Consider the following 21,824-nt stretch of genomic DNA (forward strand, 5'->3'; position numbering starts at 1 on the left):
CTGACTCGCTTCCATGGGGTTGAACGACACTAGGCAATAGCCACCATGAAGCCCGATGGCTTCTGCCAAACCAAGCCACTCACCTGGTTTCCCATCATGCCAGTCCAGTACTAGCGGTCTGTGCTTTGGCATGCAATATTTTCCTCTCACTCCATAGTCACTGAAGTTTACATGCACTTCTTTTTGAAGCAGTAAGTACTTGACCAAGGAATGAAAATAAAGTGAATTTATCGTAGCATTTTACCATACTGCAAAGGGCCAGTATCATTTAAGAAATTTATCCTTCATTAATTTCCTATTTGATTTCCTTCCCTGACTGTTTCAAACTTCCCCCACTCTTTCTGCCAAATGTAAATAGAGTGGACAAGTGGCAAATGTAGTAGAAAGAGCACAGACTCTATTCAAGGTTCATTGGCACCCCAGACCCAATCACAAATCCCAGCTCCGAAACTCCTAAGTGCTATGACTGTAGCCAAGATATTTAACTCCTCTGAGACTTAGTTTCTTCAAAGTGAGATAATATATGACAGGTGTTAGTTAGAAGTATTGTGATGATCATTTTGCAATATATACAAATACAGAATTACAGTGTTACACACCTAAAACATATCAATTATCCCTCCACAAAAATGACAAAAAATTGGGATACTACCTGCTTTATAAGGATTGTTATGAGGCTTCAAGGAAAAAATGTATGTAAATTAGTATATAGGAGGAGCGATCAATGTTATCTAAGGCAGGAAGGAACAGAATATAAAAATATAGGACTAAATTAAACGAGGTTGAATCAAAAAGTTTATTTGCAAGCTTCTAGGTTAGTTGCAGTGAGGGACACAAAAGAAATATTACTTTCATTTTTAATGAAAATACAATCTAATATGGATTAAAGTAATTGATTATAACAATGTCAAGTCATAATAAATAAGAGCACTTTACCATTCATAGCATTTCTGTTTACAAAGCCCTGTAAGTCGGTTAAGATTACTTTAGGGTGATGGGTACCCTAACATCTTCCCATGCTGCATAGTAGCTGCAATTATTCCTGTTTTATAAAAGAGGAAACAGGTTGAGAAATGTCAAATGCAAGAGTAAATAATTTAATCCAGGTTGTTTAACTTTATTTAAGACTCACTAGTACCCCAGTAACAGAGCGGTAAACCGTTTTCCAAAGAGTTGAATAGGCGTGATAGGAATTCTTGCTCAAATTTTTAAATGGAGCCTCGTACCAGGAGTCATTCCACTACCTTTACTGTGGGCGTCGGACCCTTCCTTACCTCTTCCTTCCCTTTCCAGTTCTTTTTCCTTCCCTGATCCTCTTACCCTTCTACCCAAGGCTGGATCACACCTTCTGTTTTCATTTTAAAGCGTCCTTCATATCACAGGATCACTTACTCGACGAGAATTTATTGAGCACCGACCATAACACACACCAAGTAATGGTGCTATTATATTATTTTGCTCCTCCTGGGAATCTTAGCTTTTGAGGGAACGCCACAATTCCCACTTCTTTAACACACGTTTGAGTCTCACCCACCAAGTACAGTGCAGCTCTGAGCCACCCAGAGGCGCTTGTACCCAAACCAACCGGAACTCCAACTTGAAATTTCCAGAAGAGGAATAAAAAAGAAATGGCATTTTCAGGGTGTTCCCTAGAACCAACTTCTGCCCACCCAGTACAAACACAGAGAAAGATCTGTAGCTGAGGCCCTGTCCACATTCAGAGAAGGCGTGCTTACGCCTGCTTTCGCAATGAGACACTTCGGTTTTGTTTATCTTGGAGGTCAAGGTTTTTTGGAAAAAAGATAGTAGCCACAGAAATAACCGGTTGTTAGGACAAACGGGTCTGACAACCTCAGCCAATCAGCATGCGCGAATGCCTCCTCTGAGCCAATGGGAAGAGCGTACCGTACGTAGAACCGCCCAATAGGGACGCGAGAGGCGCGGTATTTGAATCCTGAAACGAGACCACAGCCGAACATTTCTAGTGGTGCGGCTCGGAGCGCTTACCTAACGGCGCCGCGGACCTCTGTGCCCTCCCTCTGCAGTCCGCGTCTCTCCTTGGGCTGGCACTCTTGCCTGCCCCGTCCCTCATGGCGCTGCTCCGACGCCCGACAGTGAGTGTACCGGCCACCCCCGACCTGGGCTAAGGGCTTCGGCCCTCCCCCACTCCCACCCCAGTCCCCTCGGCTGCTGCTCGCTTCTCTCTTTCTTCTACTCCGGCTTGTTTGTCACAGCCGGTGCCGCCTTCCCCTTCTTCCGGCTCTCCGCTTTCCCCGTGGCCTTTCCGGGCCTTGGTTCCGGATCTCCGGTTCCCCGCCCCTGCGAGTCTCTGCGCTGGGGTGGGGGAACTCGGGGAAAGCGCCTCGGAGGTGGCACCTGGAAAGCGAGCCTCTGGAGCCTGGGCCTAGTAGTCAGGAAACGATCCCGAGTGCTCGTTATTTGTTAGCTGTCTAGCTACAGGGTTCTTGGGATTTCTTTCCCCTGTTTTCAGACTCCTTACACGCTAAGGGATCCGTGGTGTGGGGATGGGAAGAAGGACGGGAAGAAATACCTTGATCAGTAAAGTGTTCAGAATGTTGGGTCATTTATTTCATCGTTGCAAAAATCAGAGTATTGATGGTGTTTTGGATATTTTTTCTGCAGGCTTGAATTGTACTTGGATCTACTTTTCCTTTGCTGAAAAATAGAGGGTCAAAACACACCTGAGTTCCAACCTCCTGGCTTTAAGACTAGTGTAAAAAGCTCATTTAAATTTAATCACATTACCAGGCTTCCCCTGTAGTCATTAAACTTCCAAACACTTTTAACTGTTGGCAATTACTGCCAGAAAAATTGAACACTATGACTGAATACATTCAGTTTTTACTTTCTACCCTTTTGTGTATCTAAGTTGGACTGACAGTAATTTTTGTTTAATCTATTCCAAAAAGTTCTTTCATAGTCAAATTCTTTCTACCCGGTAGGTTCATTCATATCCCCTGTTGGGAGACACTTTAGGATTAGAACCCCTAGTTTGGGGGGGATAGGGTGGGGGAACTCGGGGAAAGCGCCTTTTTTTTTCCTGTGACATGTTTTTCACTTCTATAATAAAATTAACTTTTTAAGTCTTAATTACTTTTCCTAAACTCATTTTATCTAGAACAGGCTAAGGTCAACTAGTTTTATTTCATACAATTCCAACTTTCTCTGAATTAGAGAGTAAAACCCTTAACCACAAAAACTATTTCCTTTCTAAGTATCCTTAACATGAGAGAGTCTATGCTATGGTAACCTCATTTTAAAGGTTGTGCCTGTAGAAGATCATGTCTACATAAGCACTTACTATTTGGAGAATGGCATAAGAATCAAAGCTAGCCCTGGCTGGTGTGGCTCAGTGGATTGAGTGCTGACCTTCCCATCCAAAGGGACCCTGGTTGGACTCCCTCTCCAGGGCAGCTGCCTGGGTTGCTGGCCAGGTGCTCAGTAGGGGGCGTGCGAGAGGCAACCACACATGGATGTTTCTCTTCCTCTCCCACCCTTCCCCTTTGTCTAAAAATAAATAAATAAAATCTTTTTTTTTTAATTTAAAGAATCAAAGCTAGTTTAGTTTTTTTTTTAATCCTCACCTGAGGATATATTTTTACTGATTTGAGAGAGAGAGAGGGACATTGATTGGTTGCCTCCCGTATGTCCATACTTGCCTGATAGGGGATTGAACTGGAAACCTAGGTATGTGCCCTGACTGGGAATCAAATCCACAACATTCTGGTGTATGAACAATCTGTAACCAACTTCACTCCCTGTCTGGGGCTCCAGTTTAGGTTTTAAACATCGGGTTTTTGAAAAGCCCAACTCATTATAACGGTTTAATATTGTGCTTTAATTGTACTTGTTACTAATCTCTGTAAAGGGGGGATTTTTAAATGCTGTAGGTACCTTTAATATATAGGGCTCTGTAACAGGTGACATGGTGCTATATGGGAAATAATCACTTATCTGTTAAGCCCTTAGAGGCATTATTTTTTATAGGTAACATAGATCAGTGATCTGCCTAATTTAGAGTGATGTTATCAAATGCGAAGTGTTTTTAGACTTCCTGAAATGTGCCTTTTTGCTCTTACCAATAGACCTCAGCGTATTAACCTTCCCTAAAGCAATTCTGACACTAACCAGGTATTTTCCGTGGTCTCAACTTTTTCTTTTTTTAAAGATTTTATTTATTTATTTTTAGAGAGAGGGAAGGGAGGGAGAAAGAGAGGGAGAGAAACATCAATGTGTGAGAGATACAACAACTGGTTGCCTTTCACACACCCCATACCGGGGACCTGGCCTGCAACCCAGGCATGTGCCCTGTCTGGGAACCCAACCAGTGACCTTTTGGTTCACAGGCTGGCACTCAATCCACTGAGCCACACCAGCCAGAGCTCAACTCTTCATTATTTTTTTTAGGTGTCCACTGATTTAGAGAATATTGACACAGGAGTTAATTCTAAAACGAAGAGTCACGTGACACTCCGTCGAGCAGTTTTAGAAGAAATTGGAAATAGGGTTACAACCAGAGCAACACAAGTAGCTAAGGTAAGAAACGTGAGGACTGTATGTGTGCCCACTGAGGGCAACGTTGCTGTCTTGCCCTATTCACATTTCTTTTTCCTTGTAGAAAGCTCCAAACACGAAAGGACCTGTCCAACCCACCAAAACAACAAATGCCAACAAACAGCTGAAACCTGTTGCTTCTGTGAAACCAGTACAGATGAAAATGTTGGCTCCAAAGGTAGGGGCTCCGAATTGACACACTTACCTAGTGAAGTAGACCGTTTCCACGCTGCCACTTTGAAAGCCATTCATAGCTGGAGTTCTACTGTGAAACAACACTGTGGGGAATGAACACATACAACTTTTTTAGTGATGATGCCTCAATTTAATATTTATGACCTTGAATAACGAAATTAATTACCATGTGATCTAAATAAATGCAGTGATTTCCTAGTGAAATTTGGTAAGCTTTATTAAAGTGATCTACCATAAGAATGAATTTGCCCATGAGGCTGTGGAATCTCACAATTCTGAAACTCATGCATGTAAGAACAAGGAAATACCGACATTCTGTGTTGATACATTGTAGTCTGTGTGACTGGTTAACTCTGCCTGTTCCCCTTCTGCTGTGTTTAAGTTCATGCACGGTCTCATTCCTAGATGACATATATTCATGTAATTACTACGAGACGAGCACTGTTGTAGGTGCTGAGAACGCAACAACTACTTTGCTTTTTCCGGCTCAAGGATATATATATATATATGTAATTATGAAATTTTTCAAAATAAACCATTGACTATATTTGAGAACTATATACATTGAACACTTACTATACATATCCAGTTATATTAAGGCTGAAAAAGAGGCATCTTGTCTTCAGAAAGTTTATCTGGAAGTGACATACATACCTGGAAATGAAAGCGTTAATCCTAGGGAATAATGCTAGGTGCTGTGGGCACTGCATTTGACGGAATGTCCAGTTACTGGGGTTGGCGGAAGTGCTGTCCCTTGGCAAGGGCATGGGAAGTGGGGAGAGAACACTGTGGGATGCAGTGGTCAGGGGAAGCTTCATGGAATGACTGGCATTTGTAAGGACAGGGAGAAGCTGACAGGAAAAAGCACCTTTCAGGGGAACGAAGCAATAGCAAGAATTAAGGCACCAAAGTAGGAACAGGCCTACTACAATCATGCCCTTCAGGTGAGGAGTCCACGAATCTAAACTGGGTCAGGTTTGAGTGAGGAAGCAGCATATGAATTTGGGAGAGGTGTCAGTTGGATTTGAAGGCCTTGAAATTTGGATTTTATCCGGTAAGGCAGCAATTTATAACCTTTTTCATCTCACTGAACACAAACTAATTACTAAAAGCTCTGTGGCACAAAAAATTATTTTTTGCTGATCTGACAAAACAGTAGGTATAGGTATAATTTTGATTCATTCATACCAGATGGCTATTGGTTGTTGGCTGCTGTCAGTTTTTAATTTAACAATCTAGGGGAAAGGACATCGGTACCCCTGACTAAGTAGTCAGGTATTGCATGTTTTAAATGTTCTCGTAGCAGGCTGGTTGAAAATTGCTGCTGTGAGGCAGTGTGGGATCTGAAAAATGGAGGGGAGGAGTGAGGAAAGCAGTGCAGGGCGGCCATGGCAGGGCCGAGTCAGGAGGTGGTGAACTTGCCTATGCAGGCACTAGGAGGCAGCATTAAATGTTCTAGAATGTACCAGACTGCATTCACAGGTAACATCTTGAATGCAGAAGGAATTCTTTGGATATGTTGTTTGGAGTGAAGGAGTATTAAGAAACTGAGCACTGAGTATTTAAGAAACCATTTAGGAATAAATTAATTAAAATATTTTTAAAAATATTTATTTGTTTTATTTCTTTTAGAGAGAGGAGAAAGAGTGGGAGAGAACGTGTGGTTGCCTCTCATGTGTCCCTTACTGGGGATCTGGCCTGCAACCCAGGCATGTGCCCTGACTGGGAATCGAACCAGTGACCCTCCATTTCACAGGCCTGCACTCAATCCACTGAGCTACACCAGCCAGGGCAAATTAATAAAAAATATTAATCAAGAGAGGAAGGTAGCTCTGGGGAAGGTGTCTTGTTTGGCTTTAGATGTGTTGAGGTAACAGAGCAGCGTTCACTTGGAAATGGACCAGCAACACCTAAAGGAGCGGGACAGACTCGGGGAGGCTTCTACTTAGAAGAGATGATGGCAAGGATGTTGCTGCTCATAAGAAAGAAGGAAAGAGTTTCAAATCAAGAACTAAAGCACAGGAAGATCAGGCTTCCTTTACGGGGCCTTTGCCAGGAGGTGTCCAGTGGCCTAAATGCCAAGACCAAAGCAGCTTTTCAGACCTTGGACTCTTGACTATTAGGAAGCATTTTAATGGGTGACTCTTTGAATGAGGTTCTTCCTACATATCAGGAGGGCCATTGGGCAGTATATTTCATATGGTTATTCGACATACCTAGTAAGTAGAACAGAACTAGAAATTCCTAGTAACTAGAAATTTTTTAAAAATTGTCTTAAGAAAATGATCAGAGAAACAGTTTAGGACATTTAAATAGTGCTATAATGAATATTTCTTTTTTTAAAAATTCTTGTTCAAGTACAGTTTTCTGTCTTATATTCCCAGCCCTGCCCCACCCAGTGCTCCCCACCTCCCTCCCATTTGTGCCCCCAACCTTAGTTATTGTCCATGTGTCCTTTATGCTTGTTCATGTGAGTCCATCCCCTTTTTGCCTGTGATTCTCTCCCCTCTCCCCTCTGGTCCCTGTCACCCTGTTCCGTTTTTGAGTGTCTTTGGTCATATTTTGCTTGCTTGTTTGTTTTGTTGTTTAGATTCCTGTTAACAGTGATATCATATGGTATTTGTCTTTCACTGCCTGGGTTATTTTGCTCAGCATAATGCTTTCCAGTACCATCCATGATGTTGCAAAGGGTAGGAGCTCCTTCTTCCTTCCTTCCTTCCTTCCTTCCTTCCTTCCTTCCTTCCTTCCTTCCTTCCTTCCAGTATTCCATTGTGTTAATGTACCATACTTTTTGGATCCATTCATTTACTGATGGGCACCTAGGTTGCTTCCAACTCTTGGCTACTGTAAATTGTGCTGCCATGAACATTGGGGTGCATAGGTTCTTTTGGATTGGTGATTCAGGGTTCTTAGGGTATAATCCTAGCAGTGGAATTGCTGGGTCAAAAGGCAGGTCCATTTTTAGTTTTCTGAGAAAATTCCATACTGTTTTCCACAGTGGTTGTACCAGTCTGCGATCCCACCAACAATGGATTAGGGTCCTCTCTTCACAACCTCTCCAACACTAGTTATTTGTTCGTTGCTTTGTTTATGATGGCCATTGTCACCAGTGTAAAGTGGTATCTCATTGTGGTTTTAATTTGCATCTCTCTGATAGATAGCGACATTGAGCATCTTTTCATGTGTCTCTGGATCCTCTGTATGTCCTCCTTGGAGAAGTGTCTGTTCAAGTCCTTTGCCCATTTTTTAATTGGGTTGCTCGTCTTCTTTGAGTGGAGTCGAGTGAGTTCTTTGTATATTTTGGAGATTAAACCTTTGTCTGAGGTATCATTGGCAAATATGTTTTCCCATACAGTTGGTTGTCTTTTTATTTTAATGCTGTTTTCTTTAGCTGCGCAGAAGCTTTTTATTTTGATGAGATCCCATTTGTTTATTCTTTCCTTTATAGTCCTTGCTCTAGGGGACATATCAGTAAAAATGTTGCTGCGTGAAATATCTGAGATTTTCTTGCCAATGCTCTCCTCTAGGGCTTTTGCGTATTTCTTATATGAAAGAGAAATGTATTAGATTAGTCCAGTCCATTCAATGAAGTGCTATGAATACCATGTTTTATTTACTTATTTTTAAAATTTAAAAAAAATCTATGTTTAGAGAGAGAGGAAGGGAGGGAGAAAGAGAAGGAGAAAAACATCAATTGTTGCTTCTCTCACTCCCCCAGCTGGGGACCTGGCCCTCATTCTAGGCATGTGCCCTGACTGGGAATCAAACCAGCAGCACTTTGGTTTGTGGGAGGACACCCAGCGCACTTAGTCACACCAGTCAGGGCTGTAAATACTGTGTTTTTATAGAATACTTAAAGATGTTAAAGTACATCTTACATTAGAAAAAAATCAGTTTATTATTCATAAAAAACCCCAAATTTGCTTTTAAAAGTGCATTTATATGTAAAATATTGATGGTAGTGATTCATCAAGTTATATTGAGTTTTATTTTCTTTCTTAAAATACTTTTCACCATGGTACATATTACTATGTACTAGTTTGATCTGGAGAAGAAAAAAGGGGCAAAAGGAAAAAAGAAAAAAAGAAAAGAACCAAAAATATTGTGAATAAAACAAAGGAGAATTTACTTCAGAAATTCATTCTTTGAGTCCCCTGTATTCCATACCTTCTTCTTCTTCTTTTAAGATTTTATTTATTTTTAGAGAGAGGGGAAGGGAAGGAGAAAGAGAGGGAGAGAAACAGCAACGTGTGAGAGATACATCAATCAGTTGCCTCTCATGCGCCCCCTACCAGGGACCTGGCCTGCAACCTAGGCATGTGCCCTGACTGGGAACCAAACCAGCAACCTTTTGGTTCATAGGCTGGCACTCAATCCACTGAGCTTCACCAGCCAGGGTCTCCACATCTTCTTGGCTGACTCCTTTCTTTCTAGCTTCCTGGCAAAACTGAGGCCACTATTTTTAAGGTAAAGAATTATGGACCTACAGCTCATTTCATATAAAAATCATTTCTGTGATTGAAATGTGCTTCTAGTTTCAGAACACATCAGGGATTGATGAGCAATGATTGTTTCCAATTCAGATGCACTTTTTCTCTGGAAAAAAAAAAGTCCATAATTTAGGAGAAGCCGCACCTCCAAGCAGGTCACCTTCTCCCTCTGCTTACCTGTCTTTGGTCAGCCCTCTGGCTTTTGCTCTGTCCTCCGCTCCATCTGCAGTCACTGCTATTCCTTATAGCCAATCCCTACAGGTTTTATTTATTTATTTATTTATCTTTAGAGGGGAAGAGAAGGAGAGAAATATCAATGTATGGTTGTGTCTTGTGAGTCCCCTGCTGGGAACTGGCCTGAAACCCAGGCATGTGCCCTGACTGGGAATTGAACCGTGTTCTTGTGGTTCGCAGGCCCATGCTCAATCCACTGAACTACACCAGCCAGGGCCAGTCCCTACAGGTTTTTAAAATGCCAGTTGAGCAAAAGGAAAGCTGATAACACAGATGTTCCCAGACCTCTAATCAATTGAATTTGCCCTATTCCCTGCAAAACTAGAGCTCAGATTTCTGTCTTGCAGCAGATGAAGCAGCTGGGTCTCCAGAGATTCAGGCTGAGGCCTTGAAAGGGTTTCAGCCATTCACAGGTATTTGCAGGAGCTTATTATCCTGCAAATTCTGATGAAGAGAGTGTGTTGTTTGTTTTGTTTTGCAGAGTAGTGAAGCTGTGGCAAACACCGAGTAGTCTGAAGGAGGGAGAAACCCTTTTACCAGCCCCATGTTTGCTGGGCACTGGAGTTACAAGTTTGATGAACCATTGACTTTGTCTTGAAGTAGCGCCCAGTCAGGTGGGGAAGGGCAGAGTAAAAGCATGCCTTGCTGTGTGTAAAAGGGAGAGATGCAAGCGTGGAAGTGAACTGGGGAGTGGCAGCCAGAAGTCCATCTTAGATTTTAGATTTACAGATTTGATTTCAACACTAAATTCAGGGATAGTCATTATTTTCAAACATAAGAATATTTTATGACCTAACTTTCCCTAATACAAAAAGTATGTATAAAAGGGAATTCAGCGCAACTGTTCATATTAAACCAAAAAGAGTGCCTTTCATTTTTAAATACCCAAGAAATATAATCATAAAACAGCAAGACAGTGCAGAAATATATAGAGTGCACAGAACCAAAAAGGTCAGTTCATTTTTACTACTCTCCATACCTGCAAAATTTCATTCCACTGCACCATACCTTCTCTAAAGCTAATCTCAGTAACCAGTTTTGCCTTTCTGCAGTTACGGGTGCCTGTGTGTTCACGAGTACACACTCACCGCTGCAAATCATGGGCTGATTAGAATCAGCAGTCTTACTCGGACTCCTTCCTTGTTGCCCTTAATTGACACTGATTTATGACGTAAACGTCATAAATTTAGTAAATAAAGGAACTCTGTGTTTTACCAAGACATGTGTAAATACCTGTGTATTTGCCTATCAGTATTAATTGTTCTCCCAACAGACTCAACTCATTCACTGTCAGTACTTGGAGAACTAGTGGCCTTTACTTACACTCCACCCTGCTCCTGATCAAACACAAGTTTCTCAAGTTCAGCAAAATCTCACATCTTCATTGTTTCTCTCTCTCTCTCTTTTTAAAAAAGATTTTATTTATTTTTAGGGAGAGGAGAAGGGAGGGAGAAAGAGAGGGAAACCCCTCAATACACGAGCGATACGTGGATCAGTTGCCTCTTGCACACCTGCAAGCGGGGGGACCTGGCATGCCCCCCAGGCATGGGCCCTGACTGGGAATCGAACCAGTGACCCTTGGTTTAAAGGCCAGCACTCAGTCCACTGAGCCATACCAGCCAGGGCTCACATCTTCATTGTTTTTAGTTATCTCTTGACAGCCCACACTTGAAGGTTTTTATTCTTCAGGCTGATTTTGACATTCAAAGGTTTGTGTTACTTAACTAGTAACACATTAACTAGATACATTTTTTAATTTTGCATGTAGCAGGCACTGGGCAGAGGGTTGTACCATTGGTTCATAGGGCTTAGGCTACCATCCACACGGATGAGTGGGACCTTAGAGAGGATTTTAGAATAATTATGTTGAAGTCCAAAAGGAAAGCTTTTAGGAAATTCTAAACTAAGGACCAGAGCAATTATCTTTGTATTATCCCGGTGGTTTTTGGATATAGCAAAACTCAGGTGTACTTCTGAAGAGACATAGGTAAACATTTCAAGCTGCTAATGCTGCACACAAGGATAACCTCTGCCTCCTTAAGCCAGCTTCCTGGAGCTGACTGCCCTTCCTGGGGAGAGTGATAACACTTATCCTTGAAAAGTAACCTTACACTGAAGCTACATGTGCTTATTAAAATGCACATCAAGTTCTCATCAATCTTGCTCAGCTCTTTCAGTGGGTTCACTTACCTTAGGGTGAAATCTAAACTCCTTGCTCTCCTTTCCAGCACATCTTTGCATACCTCGCACACACTCTCCTGCCATCCCAAATTACTGCGTAGTCCCCAGACTTGCCTTTACCTCCTGGCTTCCCCTGGGACTTTGTACCGGCCTACCTTTTCCCTACTCTTTTTCCTGAAGGTCTTCCCCACTCCGGTAACCTTCCCTAGGTTTCTCCCCGGTACCCCAAGTAGCGTTTTGTACTTATTGTAGCCCCTCAAGGTTCTTAAATTCCTGAGTAAATTGCATGCCTACCAGTATACCTCTTGTTCTCCTGGTCCTTCCTCAGTTTAATAACTAATTTAAGAGGGAAGGGCTGTTTGAAATGCTATGTATACTTTGTTGTTATTTTATCCTTCTTAAAGATTGGAAACTAATCATTGAGCTTGACTATAAATCAAAATTGTTTATTATACAGTCTTCTTTTACTATATTTTATTACTTTAATACATATTCTTTATAGCCTAGCAATTCTGTTATGTTTTGCTTTGAGAAGTACCTCTCATTCTTTTAAAAAGTAATGGTTTATTTATACTTCATTACTAAACACTTGTTTTGACTTCATATATTTCTAATGTGTGTTTTTTTAATAAATAATCACTGTCAGCGTGAGGAAATAATCACTGGGTGAGTGCTTGCTCGGCCCTCGCCCTTCCCTCCTGTTTTATTCAGAGGCCAGGATGCGCTTTCCTGCTTTTCAGTCGCCGGGCATTTTCTCAATTTAGAATAAATCAGTTGGTGAGAAGAAGACATCACACTTGTAGAAAAGGCTCCTGCTAAAGTGAACTGTCAGCTCTAGGACCCTCTAAACCCAGGTGTCGAAGTTTCTTCCCATAAATATTTATCAAGTACCTACTGTGTGTTAGGGATGATATAGATATTTGAGATACTTAGTAGACAAAATCAATTTAAATAAGTGTAAGCGTACAGAGCTTACACTGTAGCAGAGATAGACAGAAAGTGATACAGACCATACATATGTAAACTATTAGAAGGTTAATAGCTGGATTATATGGGGAAAAACAAGTGAAATATGTGGCAGGGAGGAGTAGAAAGCAGATGGTCATTTTAAGTACAAGTCAGGATGGACCTCAAACAAAACTCGAAGGTGAGGGAATTACCCATGTGAATACAGGGACAGGAGTGTGTGGGAAGGGGGAGCCTGCTGGCAAGGAGGGAGGCCAGTAGGCTGGAGAAAGCCAAGGGAGAGAAGCTGGAGACAGCAGCAAGGGAAGGGGGGAGCAGGGTGATGCAGGGCCCACAGGCCATCACGAAGGCTTAAGTTTTCACTCTGAGTGTAATTAGAGAGTTTTCAACAAAGGAGTAGATCTCTAAAAACATCTACTATATTGCAAATTATTCACCAGTTACTCTGAAATGTATTTGTTTTGGCTTTAACGTATTTCAAAAATGCATCTGATACTTTTAAACCAGTGGGCTCTGCATGTGTTTGTGATGAAGGCTACTCCTGAGGGGGTGACACATGCACTTTCACTTGTCGGCGTAGGGTCCTTCTCCCACGCCTGAGGATAGCGCCGTGAAGGAAGAGAGCCTCTGTCAAGCTTTCTCTGACGCCTTGCTGTGCAAAATCGAGGATATCGATACTGAAGACTGGGAGAACCCTCAGCTCTGCAGTGACTACGTTAAGGATATCTACCAGTACCTAAGGCAGCTAGAGGTGTGTGGTCTTTGGCATTTTTGTTGTGTAAACAGTATGGGATGCACCCCACAGCTGGAAAGGAAATGAGGTCAGCTTTTTAAACTTTTAATTCTACCCACAGGTTCTGCAGTCCATAAATCCACATTTCTTAGATGGAAGAGATATAAACGGACGTATGCGTGCCATTCTGGTGGACTGGCTGGTGCAAGTCCATTCCAAGTTTAGGCTGCTGCAGGAAACCCTGTACATGTGCATCGCCATTATGGACCGATTTTTACAGGTAAGTGTAACTTCAGGGACTTAGACCAGTGGCCCACAGAGCACTGCGCTTTTGCAGTGCAGAGATGTGCTAGCTCTGAAGATGAAAAGCCAATTTATGAGACGCCAAAGAAATTGAGGTGCTAGGATCGGAGGTGGTCCAAGTGTGTCAAACCTCTGATGATGCTGACCAATGTGCGCATTTTTGTTGGGTCAACCTGCTGAAAAGTACTCAGGGAATGGCGGCACCACCTCAGTCCTTCAGTCAAAGGAAATACAGCGGCAGAGGGTCTGCAAGTCAGCCTGGAGCCTGTGGTGCCTTCAGATGCTGGCTTTCCAGGCCTGCTTGCACAGGTTCTCGGTATTCTCTGCTGCTGAGTTTCCTCAGAACAGTGAGGAGTTTGTCCAGAGAACCAAACAGGTCCCAGCCAGCTGTGGCAGTGAATCACGACAGAGGTGGGAGGAGACGGAACTTTTTTTTAGGGGAGTGGAATCCCATGTTCTTAGTGCATTAAAAAAAAAAGGGTGTGTGTGGGGAGTGGACCAGAATGTGAAGTGTCAAGTAAAGAGGAGTGTAAAACATTAAGCTGAGAGGCAGAAGTGATCATCAAAATATTTATCGATTGGTAATGCAAAACACCAACGACTTAGGAGAAATCCCAGCCATAAACCATTGATGTGTTACCTACCAAATGATGGCCTTGCGAATTGGATTGATATATTTGAAGTCAGCATTTATGGTACAGATTTAGGTCAAGTACAAAGAATACAATAACTGTGTTTATAAAAATGACCCTGAAGTACTACAAAATCCTAAGAAGCCATAGATTTGGTGGTTTTTATTATACAAGTGGTTTACATTATATAGTCTTTTTTGGGAGGTAGATTTTCAATAATTAGATTGTAAGCAAGAAAAGCAAAGTACCATTTTTTTAAAAAAGGAAATTATTGGCAATATTTACTGAGATTTTCATTGACTCTGAAGCACCTTTGAAAGATTCTTCAGTGAGTAATAAATGCACTTTTGGGGAAAGGATTAAGGAAACACTTGTGAGCCCCGTCCTTGTCCCCAGGCATCCTTTAAACCCCTGCTTTTTGGCGTTGCCTCCTCCTGACTCAGACCGTGTTGCGTGCCACGTAGGGGCTTCCCAGGCACTCAGACCAGGATGGCAGGCATGGACCAGCAACAACGATTGAGTGGTCTCAGACTGCTGTCTGAGCCTTTTCTCAGAGGCCATCTGTTCGCAAGTGGGGAGAAAATGGGTAACTCCTATGGTTTTTGTGATGATTTGATGAGAGAATTGTTGGACTCTCTGCATTGTTCCCGGCACATAGTGAGTGCAGTAACAGACAGCTGTGGTCGTACTGCTGTTAGCAGTTAGGCTTCCTGTGAGAGCAGCGTCAACGTGTGCGTCTCTGGGACTTGGTTCCCTCCCGTTCTCTTCCACCCAGATTGTCGGTCTTGGTAGGTATTAGATATGACTTTGACACGTTCTTCTCCAACTAGGTTCAGCCAGTCTCTCGCAAGAAGCTTCAACTAGTTGGGATTACAGCTTTGCTCTTGGCTTCTAAGTATGAGGAGATGTTTTCTCCAAATATTGAAGACTTCGTTTATATCACAGACAACGCGTATACCGGCGCCCAAATCCGAGAAATGGAAGCTCTAATTTTGAAAGAACTGAAATTTGAGTTGGGCCGGCCTTTGCCCCTTCATTTCTTAAGGCGGGCCTCAAAAGCTGGGGAGGTAAGTGCCTCTAGTTCTGTGAGAAACTCAATTTTGTTGCTTGTTGTCTCACTCAGAAACATTAATCTGTTTAAAAAGAAGCTTATGGATTTATAGGGAACATCTTTTTAGGTAAGTCCTAATACTTGCCTCATTGGTTCTGAACATGAGAGGCCTCATGTTCTCTGTTGTAACAGACTGTGAAATAGAGCAGCTTCTGGGAAGAAAAAGTGAATCACGTGGATTTGAGTTCTCAGGCCTTCACCAGAATCTTGCAAGATAGGAATTTCGCTGTGCTCCTGATTGTCCCTGGCTCTTCTTTCGCAGGTAGATGTTGAACAGCACACTTTAGCCAAATACCTGATGGAACTGACGCTCGTTGACTACGACATGGTGCATTTCCACCCTTCCAAGGTGGCAGCGGCTGCCTCCTGCCTGTCCCAGAAGGTTCTAGGCCAAGGAAAATGGGTGAGTGTTGGATTTAAGAAGAAATTAGGTCATAGTTTAGGTCCTCTTGATAGGGAAGGGCTTATCATTTTCATAACACTATCCTTAAACAATTGTTAAAGTCCAAGGCCCCAAAGAAAGCTGCTGGGAACGATTCGGATGGAGAGTAGGTGATCATGGTACACAATACATTATAGAGTTGTAAAGAATGAGGAAGACCCCTGAGAACTGATATGCTAAGATTTCTGGGGTATTTTGTTAAGTGAAACAAGCGAGTTATGAAGCACACAAGACAAAGCAAGGCCAGGGCCAGACAGACTTGCCAGTACAGATAAAACGAGCCACTTTTAGATTTGTACAGGGAGCCAGATGCCAGCTCCGTGCCTCGCGTGCCTAGGAGGACAACACTGAAATAAGGGGCCGGATGAGTGCCGTGTGGGCATGGGGTACCGTGTTGTGCATGAGCAGTGCCAGGCAGCTGCATAGTCTGTAGCTGAGCCCTGAGGCTTCAGCAGAGCAAAAGCCCCTTCATAACCCAGGAGGGGGTGGGAAATGGTCTCCTAACAGCCTCCCAGCAGAGACAGGAGGTGAGTGGGGACGGGCCTGGGAGCGGCTCCTTCCAAGCCGACCATCCCCTCAGGTTCCGGGGGATCACAGCATTTTGCCAAGACAGACAAGCCCTGGTTCAGGCCCTCGCCTGCATGGCCAGTGTGGAGGGATACATGCGAGATTACCCAGGCACCATGGTGGAGCTGCTGCTTCTCTTCAAGTGCACACAGCATACGTTTTATGTAAGAAAGAAGGGAAATAAGAGAGTATATGTTTCTGTGTTTGCTAATTTTTCAAAAACACAGGAAATAGACCAGAAACTACTGTAAATGGATACCTGTGAGGTTAGGTAGGAACAGACGATGGAGCAGGACTGTTGGTTTGAACTTCTGTTAACTTGTATCCAATATAATGTAACTTCTGACTTCTGAGCAATAGGAATGTTTTTTGCAAATCCTGAAATGGAATTAAGCAAAGCCAATGTCATTATGTATCAAGTTGGTAACAGAACATAGGGAAAAATTAATTCAAGTAACTTCTGAACACAGCATTCTAACCTTGAAGTTACAAAAAACAAAGGCCCAAAAAAGCTAACAAAGTTTACTTAGGATGTTTGTTGTTAATCTGTTGTAATTCTGAAACCATTTATGTATTTTGTAGGATAAAATAGATAAACATTAATGTTATTAAGGACAAATTTTCACTGCAAAAAGAAAGATAAAATATTGTTAACAATTAAAAATGAAAGGGAAAACCCTATAATATGAAATCTGTTTTTGGAAATGTCCGTAAATGCATAATAAAAGGACCGAGAAACAAAACAATGACCACCCAATAGCAATCAACATACCTGGTACCCGGGACTTGGCTACGACCCCAGCTCCTCTGAGAAACAGCTGATTTCAGGGCCATGGCAGGGGAGTTCGAGGTGAGCCTAGACCAAGTTGTAGTGGGTAGCAACCAAAGATGCATGCAACAGGGTCACAGCAAAAGGAAATTAGAAGTCACTCGAAAAGGCTTTTATTGATTAAATCTGAGCATTACAAAGAATAGTGAAAACGATAGATTATAATGCACTTTTTAAAATCCACAGGTCTATGATGATGAAGGAAGGAAGGGAGAGAGGGAGAGAATGGGGTGGGGGGCTTTTTTCTAATCAGTAGAATGCTAGCTGATTAAAGTAGAAAGAATGGTAGAGTTAGAAATTAACCAGTTTAATTTGTCAATTGATGCAAATGTCATTAGGTGAAATCATGTTGGGGAACAAAATTCACATTGTCCCAAAATACCACCTCACAGGTAGGTAGTAGCACTGAAGACAAACTGCCTGTGTGATGCAGAGGTCAGGGAGTCACCACTTTGCCCCAGTGATCAAACTTGGCATCACCCGTGGGGGGCCTCCCGGTTTGACCTGCCTTCGGGTGCAGTAGAAAGTACACGTTGTCCCCTAGGCAGAATTCACACCCAAGGTGTTGACACAGCTCCGGTAGTCAGGAAGACTCTCAGACAAATCCAAAACGTGGAATGTTCTAAAAGCAAAGTGGCCTGGAGTCTTCAAAATACTGGACATTATTTAAAGCCAAGAAAATGAAAAAAATTTTAAAGATTTTATTTATTTTTAGAAAGGGGAAGGGAGGAAGAAAGAGAGAAATACTGGTTGTTTGTCTCTTGTACACACCCCAACCCAAGACCAAACCTGCAGCCCCGGAGTTTAGCCGGCAGCCTTGCGCTTAGTGAGATGACAGCCAAGCAACTGAGCCACACCAGTCGGCAGAAGTTGTATTAAATTTGAAAAAGACTACAGACACAACAACCAATATGTACTGTGTGTACCTTGACTGGACCCTGGATCTAAAAGGACAAATCTATGAAACATATATATGATATTCGGGTCATTGATAATGTTTCTTATGTTGTAGTGAGGATGATGTTGTCACTAGGTAGGAGGATATTTTTAGAGGATGCTTGTGGTGTAACTCACCTGCAAATGGTTCAGCAAAACTTGTGTGTTGACCTTTGAACAGCACAGGTCTGAATTGAGCAGGTCCCCTTATATGTGATTTTTTTTTAATTGACCAGTGCAGGTCAAAGCAGTGTTGTTTAAGGGTCAGCTCCAAGGCTGGGAGTCTGTGTTTGGGGAGAGCTGGCTGTGGTTCCATATGGGTTTTCCAGTGCGGCGGGAGCCAGCACCACCAACTCCCCAGTTGTTCAAGGGTCAAGCGTGTGGGTTCCCTCACAGAGGGAAATCCACAGGTACCTTATATAAATAAACGTATATTTTTATGTACACAATTGTATGTGTATTACATATATACATATGATTTTCACTGCACTATTTAATATTTTTTTAAGATTTTATTTATTTATCTTTAGAGGGGAAGGGAAGGAGAGAAGGAGAGAAATATCAATGTATGGTTGCCTCTCGTGAGTCCCCTGCTGGGAACTGGCCTGAAACCCAGGCATGTGCCCTGACTGGGAATCGAACCATGATACTCTGGTTCACAGGCCCGCGCTCTATCCACTGAGCTACACCAGCCAGGGCTCACTGTACTATTTAAAAGTGAGTTGCAAACACTGATAAAGTAGCAAAATGTTAATAATTGATAGATCTACACAAGTGACATAAGATGTTCATTATATTATTCTTTCAGTTTTTCTGTAGATTTGAAATTTTTAAAATAAAAAGCTTGAGGCAGTAAGGCGACTGGTATGTGTATGGTACGTAGCTCTGGTGCCGGGGGCTCATTTTAGCCGGATTACGTGACTCTCAGACACGCTTCCTTAGGCTCCAAACCTGTTAACTATAGCTCTCCCCGTTCCTCTGGAATTTTTTTCTTAGTTTTTGTTTTTTGTTGTTGTTCTTGTTAAACCTATTTAATTACATTATTTTACAAAGATTTTTAAATTTTATTTTTAGAGAGAGGGAAAGGGAGGGAGAAAGCGGGAGAGAAACATCAATGTGTGGTTGCCGCCCCCCACATCCCCAACCAGGGACCTTTATGTTTGCAGGGTGACTCCAGCCATCGAGCCACACCAGTCAGGGCTCGCCTATTTTAGGGTTAAAATTAATTGTGGTTTATTTTCCCAATTATATTGTACATGTAAAACAGATGTATTTCAGGTTTTAGAATTTATCACAGAACTGGAGTCAAGTCAGGTTACGTATCTTCATACATGACAAGTCTTGGTTCCAGCCAACAACTGTCTTTTGCTTGAATTTTGTTCTCTGGAGGCTTGGCCACAAGACTGGGCCTGGAGGGTCCTCTGCATGCTCTCTGTTCCCTTCAGGGCTTAATTGTGCAGGGCCCAGCGCAAGAACCGTGCCCAGCTCTTCGGGATTTGGGGGATTAGATTGCTTCCTGCGGCCTACTTTTTGTCATAATTCTGGGCTATCAAGCTCCCCATCATCACTGTCATCTGGACTTTGATGGGAGGACATGTGGCATGTATTAGTCCCAGGTCTCTGCCATAATTGTGAAGGGGCATTTCTCTGTCAGGTTTGTTTCTCCTTGTCCCACTTTCTATCCCCTTGCAGTGTGGTGAGAGAAGCATGAAAGCTTTGTTACGGGAAGTACCCTACTTAACCCATGTAACCTTCTTTTAAAAATAATACTGCAGGAAGTTTGGCACTTGGCTTAGCCGAGAGCCACATAACATCTTGATTTAACCCTGCTCAGAGCTGGAGTCATCCACATCCACATTTACTGGCTGTTTTGCTCATACCCAGTAGTCATTAGGGCTGTGATTGAATTTCCAGGAGGTAAGACTAACGTCAGCAGGTGTAGGAGGGTCTCCTCTAAAGAAGCGAAGGCTTTACCTCGCCCCTTCTCTCTCATTGTGTTCCAGAACTTAAAGCAGCAGTATTACACTGGATACACAGAGAACGAGGTGTTGGAAGTCATGCAGCACATGGCCAAAAATGTAGTGAGAGTAAATGAAAACCTAACGAAATTCATCGTAAGTACTTTCCTAAGCTGTGAAAAGCATTGGGTTGTAGGTTTTGCATATGAGAGTACATGTGTCTCTGTGTGTTTGTGTTTTCATGGAAACATATTGGCATGTGTGAGAGTTTATTTTACCATAAACTGTAATTTTCTCATGCAGCAAGGGGTGGAGCACACTGACCAAGTCTGAAAGCAGACTCTTTAAAACAAGGTGGATGGGCTAGCAACACTGTTCGGGCTCAGATTAGTTGGCCGGCTCTGAGCAGCCTGAGGGAGTTATCCACACCTGCCCGCCCTGAAGGCTTGGGCATTCAGGTGATGTTACTCAGGGCCTGTGTCCAGGATCTTTTCCGACAGTGGCTGAAAGGCACCTGCATAGCAAGCGTGGTGAAGAAGGGGGAACGAGAGGCCCATTCAGGAAGAGTCCTGTATGGCCTACCTGACGAGGAGCCAGAGGAGGTTGCGAGCCAGAGGAGGTTGCGTGCTGTTCTGCGCTATGGGGCACTGAACCTCAGAGCTGAGCAAGGGTCTGCTAATGAAGAACAAGGCACTTGTACAAAGCGCCCTCCCATCCCGATTAAGCTCACCTTGGAAGTGTGATGTGCTTCAGTCCCGAGGGTCTGGGCTCTGCTAATAAGCACAGGTTGCCACTCATTTTCATTGCCAGTGACCACTGCCAGTCCTGGCAAGCCTGTTGTGTCCTGACGGCACTTAATAAACACAGCCTGTACCTCCCACACTTCTGGTAGCTTAGGAGAAAAAGCCTGCTCCTCAGACCTGAAAATCTTCTGGCTCCCCATCACCTGTACTACCACCTGGGCTTTCTCCATTACTAGGCAAGGAAGGGAATTGTCAGGTACAATATAGTCTGAACCCAGAGTGCTTGCCAGCTTCTGTGAGTCTGTATCATCCTGCCATCTGTAAGTTGTGGCTCTGGCCCGTCAGCACTTGTAAGTTAGACTAGGAATGAGGTGGAAAGGGAAAGGGAGCGGGGTCCGATGTATCCGTAACCACAGGTGACTTCTGCAGGCCATCAAGAATAAGTACGCAAGCAGCAAACTCCTGAAGATCAGCACCATTCCTCAGCTGAACGCGAAGGCCATCCAGGAGCTCGCCTCCCCGCTGTTGGGGCGGGCCTAGGCCCCGGGTCCTCCAGGAAGACTGCTTCGTCTACGCACTTTGTCTTGCTGATTTGGAATTCTCAACTTTGCATTATATAATTCTCTGGTCTATTTCACAAAACCTCTTCTCAGACCTGTTTTCTAACTATATATTGAAGAAAAATAAAGGTATTGATTTTTCTTAAAGGATCCTGTGTGTCAATATTTATCTGTGTGTTCCATACTGAAGGACTCAGCAGACACTTGCTTTGGCTGATTTCTTGCTTTGAGCTGTTGCGAGTAGCATGTAAAATGTTGTCTTTATGGCTTTGGGAAACACTCTCCTACCATTTTCTCACATGGAAAAAACTAGAACTTGGCTTCAGTGAATTCCAACCCATTCCTAAAGTTTTCTTAAAAAAAAAAAAC

At 43.0% G+C, this 21,824-nt stretch overlaps 1 protein-coding gene across 1 annotated transcript; it reads left to right on the forward strand.

Annotated features, from left to right (window-relative positions):
• Positions 1-1,946: 1,946 nt before the first annotated feature.
• Positions 1,947-21,602, forward strand: CCNB2 (cyclin B2). Its single transcript, XM_037054007.1, has 9 exons — positions 1,947-2,114; positions 4,429-4,557; positions 4,640-4,753; positions 13,222-13,392; positions 13,496-13,654; positions 15,140-15,376; positions 15,683-15,823; positions 20,198-20,308; positions 21,325-21,602. The coding sequence occupies exons 1-9, from the start codon at positions 2,091-2,093 to the stop codon at positions 21,433-21,435; spliced, it is 1,197 nt and encodes a 398-aa protein (XP_036909902.1). The 5' UTR covers positions 1,947-2,090; the 3' UTR covers positions 21,436-21,602.
• Positions 21,603-21,824: the final 222 nt, after the last annotated feature.

This window comes from Sturnira hondurensis, unplaced genomic scaffold, assembly GCF_014824575.4.
Source record: "Sturnira hondurensis isolate 20B ecotype Veracruz unplaced genomic scaffold, ASM1482457v3 Scaffold0008196, whole genome shotgun sequence".
In the NCBI taxonomy this organism is placed as follows: domain Eukaryota; kingdom Metazoa; phylum Chordata; class Mammalia; order Chiroptera; family Phyllostomidae; genus Sturnira; species Sturnira hondurensis.